At 42.2% G+C, this 13,791-nt stretch overlaps 2 protein-coding genes across 2 annotated transcripts; both read left to right on the top strand.

The window, feature by feature from the left end:
• Positions 1–660: 660 nt before the first annotated feature.
• On the top strand, positions 661–13,601 carry LOC103373189 (RAD54 homolog B; the record flags this gene model as incomplete). The annotated part of the gene is made up of 7 exons (XM_008303027.1): positions 661–746; positions 2,273–2,442; positions 2,572–2,761; positions 10,163–10,366; positions 11,826–12,125; positions 13,105–13,267; positions 13,376–13,601. Coding segments are annotated over exons 2-7 (1,230 nt in total), but the record flags the coding sequence as incomplete, so codon positions are not given.
• On the top strand, positions 5,737–9,852 carry LOC103373184 (fibrinogen silencer-binding protein). The gene is made up of 2 exons (XM_008303017.1): positions 5,737–6,170; positions 8,352–9,852. The coding sequence occupies exons 1-2, from the start codon at positions 5,764–5,766 to the stop codon at positions 8,905–8,907; spliced, it is 963 nt and encodes a 320-aa protein (XP_008301239.1). The 5' UTR covers positions 5,737–5,763; the 3' UTR covers positions 8,908–9,852.
• Positions 13,602–13,791: the final 190 nt, after the last annotated feature.

The following is a 13,791-nucleotide window of genomic DNA, read 5'->3' as shown; positions in this document are numbered from 1 at the left end:
CACTTATTTTCCACTGCTGCTGTTCATTTTGATCAGTTTAAGCCAGTTGACTTCGTTAAAACAGCAGCAATGTCAAAGGTGGTGGTAGGAACCTGGAAAAATACAGTGTGGTGGCATAAAAGTACAAATATTACTAAGGTGTCAACACAAAAACCTCTAAGACCGCAAGAAACTACCAGCACATACATGATACAACTTTGACAGGAAACATTTAAAAAGAGAAATGATTACATACATAACATATTTATTCAGAAGTTTCAGGGAAGCATATTACTCTTTTTGTTGTCATTAAATATTCTTCTAAATATAACAAAAAACCCCAAAACTATTTACTTGTGTCGCAGCTGTTTTTGAGAGGTAAAATATTAGGCTTTGTTTTGATGTGTTTTTTTTTTTTTTTTAGTTTTCTTCACTTTACGCTTTTAGGGGTTAAGTGAGGTCAGTTGTCAGAAAACTACTAGCTGAGCTCGATTGAATACTCAGGGTTGCCCGGCTGATAAAACTTAGGGGCGGATACGGCCATATAATTGAATGTACCGAGCAAATCATCGTGAAGTTAAAATCAAGCGCACCCCTTCGCTTTGACCACGCCCACCACGAGGGCTCAACCAATCAGAATCCTCAAACCGTTCAGCGGGAGAAACAGAATCTAATGGCGAGTTGAAGGAGAGAAAATGCGGATTGATTCGGAAATAAGTTACAGTTTTTGATCTGGAATGATTTTATACAGCCTTTAGCTTGTCAAGGTATGTATAAAACACTGTCACAGGTTATTAAATAACTGTTAGTGCGAGTTTAAACCGTGTCAGCGGTGTTAGCGACTCTTTTTCGCTAGCATGTTAGCTCGCTTGCTAGCTTGCCAGTAATGCAACAGGTTGATGTAGCTACCTGTAGTAGCTAGCATCTTTGGGAAGCTAAACAGGACCTTCATGTCAACGATTTTTAGAGAAACTACTTAAACCCCGTAGTTTGATGCTTTTCCAGGACCTGTGAATGAGAAGGGCTAAAACTAAAGATGCTGTTTTGCTTTGTTTCCATAAAATCTATCGCTGTGCTCCCAGTTCACCCAGGTTTTAAGTTTAGATCAGTCATCACCAGAGTCAGTTCATTTTTACTGTTATTTTACATGTTTTGACTCTTAATGTCAACAAATCAACAGCTGCACATGTCAGTATAAGCCAAACGTCTGTCATAAGATGTCAGAACTCCTGTTTTATTGTACAGCTTAGTTCTGAAAATGAGGTTTAAGCAAAAACTGAAACTATATCAGGATATTTTTCAGTAAATATGTCTGATATGTTGCTAGAGTGACTGATTTGATCAAAGTTAGGGCTGCACAACATTGGAAAACATTCTCTTTTTCTTTTCTTGTACTTCTGTGTTATAAATTGCTGTATAAAAAATAAATCAACAGCTTTATCCAAGTTAAAACCAAGTGATTGTATCTACATGTGCATTTTAAACATCAGAATCATTGTTGATAATGTTCATTTAATAGGGAAAAAGCAATATTGTGTTGGTGATTATTTTCCATTATTAATGCAGGCATACAACTGATGTTGTTTCTTTTTTGCTGACAGAGTGCCGGCTTTTGATCAGAGTATCTGTAGCTGAAATATTTCCATACAACTGACTTCTTTTTTTTAACAAATTCTCCCTTCCAGTATTTCTCTCCTGTTTTTTACTCATTTTGCTGTGCACATGTGGAGCCTGCATGCCAGAAAACTCAGTGTCTTTTAATAAAGATTAAATAAAACTGTGTATACAGGAACTCCTAAATGAGAAAGACTTCTCCTGTCGATTAGTCATGGAAAATGAGAAGTGTGCAAGCTTTCTGTTAGTATCAAGAAACAAAAAAAGCTGTTGTGGGATGCGTGTTTGACTTAAAGTGGCTTACTTCTATGACTGCTGCTCACATCACAATGTCAGTGCTGAAACTGTATCTTGTGCAGCTCTGGTCAAATTTGTCATTAATTGGTTTCTCATGAAATAAAATAGCACACAAAATAATTGGCTGGACTATAAGAACCAACAGAGAAATGATTATAGAGAAAACACTGAGTTAGAACACACTGAAATCCTTCAGGGTAACTTTGCTCACTGCACAGAATAATTAGTGAATCAAGAAGGAACTGTAGATTTTTTTTTGGCTCTTCTTAAAATATCCTTGAGTGTTTCTGGCCCACTGATTTAAATGATGTGATAATATGCTGAGCAGAACCTCAACTCGCCAGTATTGTATTGATATTCAATAATTGCCATCTGTCTTTAGGACATAGAAGAGGACAGAGCAGAATGCGGCGCTCAGGAGCTCCCAGCCAGCTTTTGGGTAATGCAATGAAAAAGCCAAGATTTGTGCCACCTGGAGCATCAACTTCATGTCTTGCGGCAGAATTCAAGCCTCTGACCCCTAAACTGGGTTTAGGCAATGCACTGGATAAGGTGAGTATCTCTCAACGTTTCACCTTCAGTCTGATCTCTCAATTTTCATCAACCGTGCTCATTATTCAGTGCATTCTCAAACCTCCTCACATGATAAATTTCTCTTTTTTTCTGTCTTTTGTCCTGCAGGTCCACAGAAGTCTTGCAGCTCCAGCTGTGAGTACGACACCATGTACCGTCCAGCCCAAAGCTGCCCAGACTGCTCCAGCCTTGTCCAGGGCTCTGGCTCGTGTTCTCAGTGCAACAGAGAGCAAAGAAAACGAGACAGAACACGAAAACCCTGACTCGGGAGACTGTGCAGAAGACAAGAAAGAAGCAGGTGAGACACAAAGACTACTAGTACTGGGAAATAAAATCTGTAAGATGTTTTTTTTTCTGTTGCACACAGAACAGCACACAGCTTATCTTTTCTCGATTATGAGCTGCTGTTTCTCATGATGACTGCACTTCTTAATTGGCTGGCTCCTAAATCAAAACAAGACTTCTAATTAGTGCTCAATTAAAGGCAGATTGGCTGGAAAGCTCAACCAATTAGGCCAGTATGTTAAAAGGACAGTTTACTGGGTGTTTAATTAGATCTTGGTAATTTAGTCACTAACATTTTGAAATGGTTGGTAATTTTTTTTTTTCTGTTTTATTCAGTTTAAACAGCTATTTCTGTTTTTGATCATGACTTTTGGCTCAGCTAATATTATGATGTTGTTTATTAGCAGCTTCATGTCTGAATGAGCTCTTTTACTCACTTTTCTGTAAAAGTCACAAAAGCAGTCTCACTAGATTTAACTAGATCTGCAGTCACGTGAACAGATATATGCACAAGTGACATACTTCAGGTTGTGTGAAGTGATTTGAGGAGGGATTTTTCCACATTTCTGCATCAATATTGAGACACAGTTCGGGTGTCAAAATCACAAGCTGCTTTTTAAAAAAAAAAAAAAAAAAAAAAAAACTTGCTCTAAATTTCACATTTACTACAAACTGAAATGTCCAGAAAAATACATTTTCATTTGATAAAAACAAGTTTCTGATAGTTCAGATTAACGAGACTCACCAGTAATAACAAACAGGACCTGTTGTTTAGTTTCTTGCTTCCAGCTGTTTGTAGGAGTTTTTCCTCTGACTTCATTAAACACCTGCAGCATCAAACAACAGCAGGATTTCATGAATTATTCATACTTTATAAATTTTCCTTGGAAATGCAGCATCCTGCCTGCATGCCGAGGATCTGACCACAATCACAACAGCCTCAACATCACACACATCTGTATTTGACATGTTGAAGAACAAAGAAAGTTGGGAGGCATTCTTGCGTCTTTGCTTCCTTCTTGTTTATGTTGTGGGGGTAAAATATTGAGGTGGATGTAACCCCGGCATCCACCTCTGAAAAACACATCCATGCCTGCAGCCCAGATTTGATAAAACGGAGTGAAATCACTCCACTTACTCGCTACACGTCGCATGTTTGCAGAGTATTTTTGCACAAAAAGTAGCTTTCAAGAGTGAATGCAATCCAAAGCATAGAGAACTTTTTTGGATGCATTTGCCAGTGTTACACCATATTAGACAACTTCTTCAGCCTTTTTACAATACATTCTTTTAACTTTCTGTGCAGGTGCATGATTTCTTTTTATTTATTTATTTTTTTTTAACAGAGTCAAGCGAACAGTCCTGACTTCATCATACATTAACAATCAGAAAAAATTAATATTGCAAGTCATGTTTTGGCTAATATTGTGCAGCTTTAACATCAGACACATCTGTATTGGACATGCTGAAGAAAAAAGATGTTGGAGGCTTCTCATCTTTGCCTCGTTCTATTTTTTTTAGGGGTGACAAATATTGAAAGTATTTAAGGTGATGAATCTCCTGCATCTTTCTGTCAGGAAACTGTTCACATGTCTGCAGCCTCGCAGCACAGCTCTGATAAAACGGTGTGAACTCGCTGCACGTTTGCACAGATAATCGCTCACAAGAGTGAATACCATCCAAAGCAAACAGTCAACAGAACGGTCCTAACTCTGGTATACAATGTTTTCTTCCAACAATCGAAACAAACACAATATTGCAAAGTCAGTTTTTTCCCCCCAGTATTGCATAGTCTGAACATCACACACATCTGTAGTGGACATGCTGAAGAAAAATGATGTCGGAGGCATTGTTGCATCTTTGTTTCTTCCTCACAAGATTCAGAATATTTAAAAGGAGGCATCTCCTGCTTCTCTCCGGAGACAGCGTGCATGTGTCTGCAGCCCCGCAGCACATGTTCCATGAAACGGTGTGAAGTCGCTTCACATCGCAGGTTTGCCGAGTATTTTTTGCACAGATAATCGCGGACAGGAGCACAGCTCTGTCGGTCTCCTGCTCCGTGTCTAATAATAACGCCGTTAAACCGGCGGACAGAGGCTGAGTGACAGCAGGTCCAGCATTATGCAAATGAGCGGAGCAGCGCGGCGGCAGCAGCGGCCAGATTAGGACTGTGCTCGGGATCAGTGAGCCACCGCCGCTCCCTGCGTCCTCCTGCACGAGCAACTAGTGCCTCCGTTTTCCCGCTCGGGCACACGCGTCGTGCACGTTTGGCACACGCACGGTTCGCTCACGCGCCCCTCCACACATGTTTTAACGAGCTGAACGTGTGTTTGTGGTGCACAGTTGAGATTTTTGTGTCTGGATTCTGCAGACGCCGAGCAGCGCGCACAGGAGCGCTGGTCTACGGGCATGCGCGGCGCGCTCACAAAACCCCTCCCCCACTCAGTTAGTTAAGCCAGCGCTGGTTCACTTTATGCACACTTCTGGGGAAAAGACTCCTGACCCCTAATAACCTGAAATGTGGTGTTTGAACAGTGTTCTGTGCAGAGCCCTGTGCTGTTGTCTCCCAGTGCAGACAGACAGAGTCTGATTGTGCTCTGTGCTGTGCTTGGTTTGGGGTTTAGAGAGACCGAGCTGTAAGTAGGTCGGGCTGGGCTTAAGCGGCTTAGCTACGTCAGCCTAAGCTGGGAGGAATTCATCCAAAGCCCTCCGCGGTAGGCGGGGGCCTAAGCGAGGCTGGCCTAGTTAAGCCTGATTCTTATTGTGTGCAGCACAGCCTGTTTTTGTTGTGCAACGTAGCTGAGAGGGAACCCAGGAGTAGAGTGTGAAGCCATGCACTTGTTAGTCGTAGCCTATGTTTGAATCAGAGAGGGAGCAGAAATGTCTGGGAGTTAGACCAGTGTTAGTGTGGACTGAGAGGGGAGAGCAGAGACAGACAGGTGAGGATCCACAGCGCTGAGCGTGGTCTCTGAACCACAGGCCCGCTTTGGTCTGGAGGGTCCGCTATGCGATAAGATGGCGTCCAGCTCGGTGTTTCTGTCCAGTATGGTGGGCAAGGCTCGCTCCTCCAACTTCACACTCTCGGAGAAGCTGGACCTGTTGAAGCTGGTCCGCCCTCACATCCGCATCCTGGAGGAGCACACCAACAAGCACGCCGTCATCGTGGACAAGAACAAGTGCTGGGACACTGTGGCGGAGCAGTACAACGCCCTGGGAGGGGACCGGCCCCACCGCACTGCCCAGGGCCTCCGGACCCTCTACAAGAGGCTGAAGGAGTCGGCCAAGCAGGAAGTGATGCAGCGGAGACACGCCCAGCCGGAGTACAGAGCCAGCATCTCCGAGCCAACCAGGAGAATCATGGAGATGATCCCTCACCTGTTCCACCACGTGCCCATCCACGAGAAGGACCAGGCGCTGCGCAGGTACAGTGTGACCGACACAGCACAGACACACGCCCTAACACGAAAACACCACAGTCAGGAGAGTTCAGCCAGCAGATACACATCCTCATCTCCAAACAGAGTGTAGAGATGATTCAGCTCTGAGAGGAGGAGGAGCTGCTCTCAGATTCCCAATCAGATTACAGTCTCAATGTGCACCGTCAGGCTCGGCAGGAGAGCGCTGCACGTCCTGCTGCTTTTACTCTTCAGTGGCTTGTTCCGTGGTTCAAGTACGTCCAAAGTACTCCAGCATTCTTTTGATAATGATACGAGTGACTATTTATCACAGATCTGATCCAAAAATTCTGTTTATCTTGAGCTCCCAGCCAAAAAAACAAGTTTGAGGCAGAATATCCCAACACTAGAGTGTAAACTCACGATTATTTACATGCTTAGTTAACTGATTAATTGTTTGATCTTGAAAATGTTTGAAAATGTCCTCATGGTCCAAGATGACAGATGTCTTGTTTTGTCCACAACCCAAAGATGTTCAGTTTTCTGTCACGGAGAAGGAAAGAAGCCAGAACATGTTCATGTATAAGAAGCTGCAATCTGAGAATTTAGACTTTTTCTTCCTTCATCATCAAATTAGTTGACGATTAATTTAATGGTGGATGATTGTTGCAGCTCTGCGTTATCGTCATTATGAGGTTACTGAAAGTTTAACTCCACTCTTAGTTTGTCTGAAAAATTCCACTGACATTCTCATTTGAACTGAACCGTGGTTTCTTTTCCTTTTGAGAGAAAACTCTTAATCACTTAGTTTAGTTACTTAAAAACCTAACTGCTTAATTTGCTCACATCTAAGTTTTACAGATGCCAAGTTAAGTGGACATTTTCTTTCCAAAGAATCAGCAGAACACTTGCTCCTGACACTCTCATATAACATATTCTCATATTCTTCCAGTAATCTTGGATAAAGCAGATCATTAATAGTACTCTAATATTCTTAGTTACTTATTGTTGGCAGATCTACACGGAAAAAACACCACTAAGGTACTTTTTTTTACATCTAAGAAGCTGCAATCAGAGAATTTGACTTTTTTCTCTCTTAAAAAAATACTCCGGTCAAATAATCGATGATCAAAATGGTTGGAGTTAAAGTCATTAGTTTGCAGCTGATTGATTAATTGTTGCAGGTCAGAACTGTTGTTCAGTGTAGAAAGTACGGGTCGTGAGTGTTTCTGCCAAAGCAACGAGAACACCAACAGAAGAAGAGCAGGGAGATCTTGTCACCTGTTAGCCTAAAACCGGCAAGATTTGTTGGCAGATCCTTTAATTTCCTCTCAGTCTGCTCTGATCAGTCACCTAATCCTTTAATTGATTTATTCAACCATTTGAACTCCAAGCAGTTTCTGGGCATTTTTATTGATTTTTTTTGCTCCTGTTGCATTTTTCCTAACTGCAATATGAAGTCCTGCACCTCTACAGAAACCGCAAAACCACGAGTAGATGTAGAGAGACCTCAGAAATGTGTTTTGTGCAGCATGACACAACATAAAAAGAGACATGTTTATTTTCTTTGATTCTGTATTTGACACAAAAAAAAACATTGAATCAAAGTGTGCAACATTTTTAAAAGTGCTGACAAGTGTTAATATTGGAAAAAAGAAAGTTAATCAGTGCACTTTTGCTAATTTTTCTATTTGTGCATGCTCTGTGTGGACACAGCCTGCAGTTCATCCTCTGAATTTTTGTCACATGACTGTTTGTCACAGCTGAGTCAGTCATTGCTTCTTGGTTGTGCAAAGAAACGCATCATTTTTTTGCCTTTTATAGAATCTGGTAAAAGCAAACTGTTTATTTTTGGCAATTTTAAATAATAAAGCATGTAGAATAAAGTGATTTTTATTTGGTATTATGATTTCAGGCTCAGATTTTGTTAATTTTCCTGAACAAAATGAAAGTCAAGCATGATTAGATCAAGATTTATCAGTTTTAGGTGTTTCAGCAGTTTCTAGCTCTGATAAATGGTGTCATTTTGGTGAATGTTTGTACAAAGACAACACACCTTTCAGATGTACCTGCAGGTTTTGGGGTTAATCTACATTATTACCAACAGAGGTCAACACACTCTTCACATAAACAAGATATAGTCAGCCAATAAATGCTGTTTAAGTGCTCCAGGCTCACTCATTTTTATCCCTCTTTTTCCATTTGCAGATTAATATACAGCAAGCACAACTCTCCCATCGAGCATCCTGGCAGCAGCTCCTCTCTGGCCGGACTCCAGGATTACTCAGCAGCTGTCCCAAGTATCCCCCATGAGGTGGTCCAGCTGGACCCTGAAGAGGATGTAAAACCTCCGCCAGACCTCCCCATCCTCCCCTCACACACAGGCCCGGGGCTGGACGGAGGCCCGGAGCGAGAGGGGGAGCAGGACTTGGGCAGCGTCCACGATTACGAAGCCTCGCTGTCTCCGTCCCCTTCCTCCGTCAACATCCCCCTCTCCACGTCGCCGCTGCCCTTACGCCACGACCTCTACCCCAACGACATCTACCCCCACCACGAGCCCGACAGGTTTCGCCCGCTGCACCTGGCCAAGGAGGAGCACGAGCTGGTGCTGGCCAACCACAGGAAGGTGGCGCTGTACCTGGAGGAGAAGAGGGAAGGACTGAAGAGGAAGCAGGAGCTGGAAGAAGAGCTCCTCAGAGCCAAGATTAAAGTGGAGAAACTGAAGGCTGCCCGGCTGAGACACGGCCTGCCAATTCCTCTATAACAAGTACAAACTCGCGCATCGGTGGCGGCTGTTGGAAAGGGAGAGGCTCGGAGGAGTTTAAAGTGTGGCAATCATCGGTTTTGCGTTGTGAGAACTTGAACTTATTTTGGAAACATAGTGCCTCGTACAAGACGCGGGTAGCAGGAGACTCATGTTGCCATCATCATTTCCACAGGCATCGGTAACACTGTGACAGGCCAAAAGGGGTGAAATAACTGTGAACGTTTGGAAGGGAATATTTGTAGTGTTGGCTGACATGTACCTTACTGGAGCTTTTTCCTGTATGATTCTGTCATCGATGTGTAACTACGGAAGTGTTGTCTTTATTATCCAGGATTATCTGGAAATTGGTGTGATTGGGTAAATGTTCTGTTTGTCAAGAGAGCGTCTAAATAATCTGGAATCGGTAAAAAAAAAAAATCCCTAAAATGTAACACCCCAGTTTACTAGCAAGGAACACGTCAGTACCAGGGTTGGAGCGAGAATCAAACTTTCAAAGGCCTTTATCATATGATGATAATACTGTAGAACTGCAGCAATTTATCGCCAACTACTGTGATAATTGATCAGTCGGTCTAAATTCTGTCATTCCAGCCTCTTAAAATGTGAATATTTTCCAGTATTGTTATATTGTTCCTCCTCCGTGACAGTAAACCGACATCCTGTGTTTTGGGAAACACACTGAGAGATTAATCGAAAATAATCGTGAGCTGCAGCCCTGACGTAAAAGCCAACTTCTGTGAATGAATCAACAATGTTCAAGTCCGAAATGCTCCCCTGATGGCCAGCTGAGCGAACAAAAGAAGGGAGAGACGCTGTTGGTTTTTAATCTTATTGCTATTTAATGTAACATTGATTGTATTGTAATGTTGGTCTGTATGTGCTGTCAGTTTCTCTTACAGTTTGTTCACTTATTTCTATTAAAAAATAAAAACGTTCTTATTATACCGGCTGTTTCTTTTCTGGATTTCGTCACTTTTTTCTGATTCTTCTGAATCCCTGTTTTAGAGGATAATGACAAAGGATCATGACCGAATCACCTCATGTTTGCATTCTTGCGTCACTGTTTCGCCCTCATGTAGACATCTTTGTTGTATTTTTTTCAAGCTGGTTCTCGCAGTCGTCTGTGGATGTACATGAAGGCGCGGGGCTGCCTTGGTGCACCAGTGACCTCTGCTGGCGGCTTGTCAGCCTTGTTCCTCGCTGCATGCTGTTGGTTTTCATCCGCTGTAATTCTTGTTTTTTTATGTTACAGAGGTGACTCCCAGGTCTCCTGAAACCCCTCGGCCTCCTGCAGGCTCAGACGGCGGCTGCAGTCAGGATGGAGTGCGGTACCTCAGCGTGGTCTGGTGTAAGGCCAGCAAGAAGAAACACAAGCGCTGGGAGGGCGACGCGGTGCTGATTACTAGAGGACGCAGCGTCACACTTAAGGACATGGAGGGGAAGGATATTGGAAAGGGTGAGGCACACACACTACATGTTTATGTTTATATTTTTCCTTGTCACATTTTATAGGAAAAGCTGTGTAAAGCGGATAAACCTTTGCTTAAACCCCTAAAAGCTGATCTCTTTGCATAAAAGTTGCATATATTTAGATTTTTCTACATGAAAATAACCCCTCTTCGTGCCTTAAAATGGCTAAGATGTAACTGGGAGGTGCAAATCTATTAAATCAGTGCTTCTCTCTCCACTCAGAGCACTGTAGTATGAAGAAAGTTCCACATATTCAGGTTTTCTTTTTTGTTAAATGGCTGGACAAAACCTAAAACCCTGTCAGAGGTAATGGGTGGTAATCAGCTTTCTTTGTTAACAAGGTTTTCTTCTTCAGACCCCGTATTTGCTCTCATGAAAAGGGCTGTTTAGTGCATCGTGTAGCTCTTCTTTGTACAAAATCATCTATCAGGTTGTTATAATGGGGGGAAAAAAATCTTTCTATCTCTGCAAATGAGGCTTTTAGGACGCTGTTTTTCTTGTAAATTAATATATTTCTTGTCCCAATCGTTGCACTCTAAAGGCAGCGCTTCATTTCTAACACGACAGCTGCACTTTAGAGCTGTTAAACTTTAAACTCCATACGTTCAAATATGATGCTCTACAAATGTCTGATTATGACGGACATGTGGAAATCGCTTTGGCCAGATTAAAATGAGTTTCTGTTATTCATTGAATATTCTTTGCAATAAATACCAACAGATGAATAATTTTTGAAGTCTTTATGGGAATTACTGAGGGCAGTTCGGTGCATAAATGTGACACTTGGATTTTGGACGTTAAATTATAATGGCAGAAAGTACTTAAACTGCACTGTCGGGCTGCAACTAATGATTATTTCCATTGTCAACAAATCGCATAGATTATTTCCTAGAATAAACGATTAGTTGTTCGGCCTATAAAATGTCAGAAAATGGTGACACATCTGTTAGCGTTTCTCAAGTAACACGATGACAAATGTCTTGTTTTGCCCAGAAGCAAAAAATATTCAGTCTACTGTTGTAGAAGAGGAAAAAAGACAGAAAATATTCATTAGTACGGAGCTGGAATCAGAGAATTTAGACATTTTTTCTTTAAAAAAAAAAGAAAGAAAAGCTACCTGAGCTGATAAATTAATTATCGAAATAGTTAATTTTCTGTTTATTTAAACTAATTAACTGGTGAAGCTTTGTTTCATACAAAATTAAAGACGTATGTTTAAAATTTTTACTGAATGTTAGACTAACAACATAAATATATTTGACTGGTTTATGTTGCTGTTGAAATGTGTCCTGTGGCTTTAGCAATGTACGTATGGAAACTAATCAAACACTTTTCAACTACACAAAACCTTCAAGCATCATCAAAACTGGCAGAGAGGTGACATATAGAAGGAGACTTATACTAGATCATTCTTCCCAGCTTACATGATGTTGTGGGTGTTACAGGTAGCGGCTACAAGGTGTCACAGCTGGCGTCGCTGTCTGAAGGAGAGACCCTGATGATCGGCGGGAAGGAGGTGGAGGTGATGGGAGTCATTTCTGCAGAGGACTTCGCCAAAGGCCGCTGTTTCCAGGAGGTTCAAACGGAGCAGGTGGAGTCGCACGCAAAGTCTGCTCCACCTCCACCCCGTCGCTTTGCATCCAAACCTTTCTGTCCTCCTACGATGGTGGGCCGAGCGGAGCAGCCAGAGAGGAAGCCAGAGGAGGAACAGACCTGCAGGCCTCGCCATGACCCCCTAGCTCCAGGTGAGTAAATCAGAAGGTATTTTACTGATCAGAACAGGAGAAAGTCTGTCTCCTGGATGCACAGATTCCCATCTGTAGTTCTACGTGTGATATATATAGAGAGTATATAGAGATACTCTGTGGAGTTCCCAATATAAGCTGTATATTGTATTTTCTTATTTTGTTGCTCATAGTTAGGAGAACCTGTCTGCAAACTGCAAAATGGGCTATTATTTAAATGTCACTATTTAATATCTCCTGCTGTGATTTTAATGGCTTAACTGTTGAATTTGGGTGATTGAACATCGATTTTAGTGTCACACTGATTGATTGCGTGTGATAACAACGGCGGTATGGAGAACAAAACAAATGTGGTTAAACTAAACTAGTCCTGCACTTAAAACCTTAGTTAAGTGAAAATATTAAAGTGTTAACAGCAAAATGTACCTAAAATAGGACAAATTAAAGTGCTAATTTTGCAGAATATTGCTCTCTGTTAGTATTTTGCTTTCATGTTACTACTATATTGCCTTTTACTGCTGTAGATGTTTAAGATTGAACTACTTTATACACTGTTGTCTAGTTTAGTTTGCAGCAATGCGTCATATTTAGTTTAAAAGTTGAAGATATTTAGCAAATGTACTTTAGTTACATCCCACCGCTGACAGTAGTCTTGTGACGAGGGTCTACGCTGCGTTCACGCTCCCCTATGGATGAAAACAAAGAGGTTAAAGTGAATAACGTAACATATAGAAGTAGACCCCTCTCACTTTATAAACCTGTGTTGTTTATTTCCACTAAAACCTGAGTTCAGATTGATTGGATATTTAAACACATCAGCTCAAGGTGGATGGGATTAAATTTTTAATATTTAGCTTCATCCTGTTCTACAGACGCCAGTTACTTGTTCATACGTGCTTTAATTTGATAGAACATTCCTTCTTGTGTCTATAACAGAGCAAAATAAACATTTTATTTGATCCTATTTGTGTTATTCCAGGTGCCCTGGTGATGCCTCGCCCCTCGTCCAACCACCAGTGGTCTAACAACAAGTTGGGGCTTCCTGTGGTGGATGTTGTGGTGGATCCACACCTGACCGCTCACCTGCGACCTCACCAGAGGGACGGCCTGCTCTTCCTCTACGAGTGTGTCATGGGCATGAGGTGAGAGTGCTGCTGCTGTAGCATACAGTTAAGCCCGAAATTAAAGGTAAAGATAAATAATCTAAAAGCAATCGCAGCTTTTATCAGGATCATTCTGATGTGTTTCAGAGCTGTGGGTCGGCACGGTGCCATCCTGGCTGATGAAATGGGTCTGGGAAAGACGCTGCAGAGCGTTGCGTTGTCCTGGACGCTGCTGAAGCAGGGCCCTTATGGCGGGAGGCCGGTGGCCAAGCGAGTCCTCGTGGTGACGCCCGGCAGCCTGGTGCAGAACTGGAAGGCAGAGTTTAACAAGTGGCTGGGCCGGGAAAGGATCAGCGTCTTCACCGTGGACCAGGTGAGGAGGACGAGGGAAAGTTGTGGTGTTTAAATTCACAGAGTGAGAAGAGAGATTTTGTAGTAGATCAGAAGTTAGTTTTTCATGCAGTGAAGACAGTTGTATGTACAAAGAATTCCTAGAATATTTGCCTACTGTGCATATAGAAGTACAGCAGGTGGCAAAAACCACGTGGAAGCCAGTGAAGAAC

This window comes from Stegastes partitus, unplaced genomic scaffold (assembly GCF_000690725.1).
Source record: "Stegastes partitus isolate 25-593 unplaced genomic scaffold, Stegastes_partitus-1.0.2 Scaffold1920, whole genome shotgun sequence".
Lineage (NCBI taxonomy): Eukaryota > Metazoa > Chordata > Actinopteri > Pomacentridae > Stegastes > Stegastes partitus.
The sequence above is the reverse complement of the archived record's forward strand: the minus strand, read 5'-3'. Positions and strand labels throughout refer to the sequence as shown.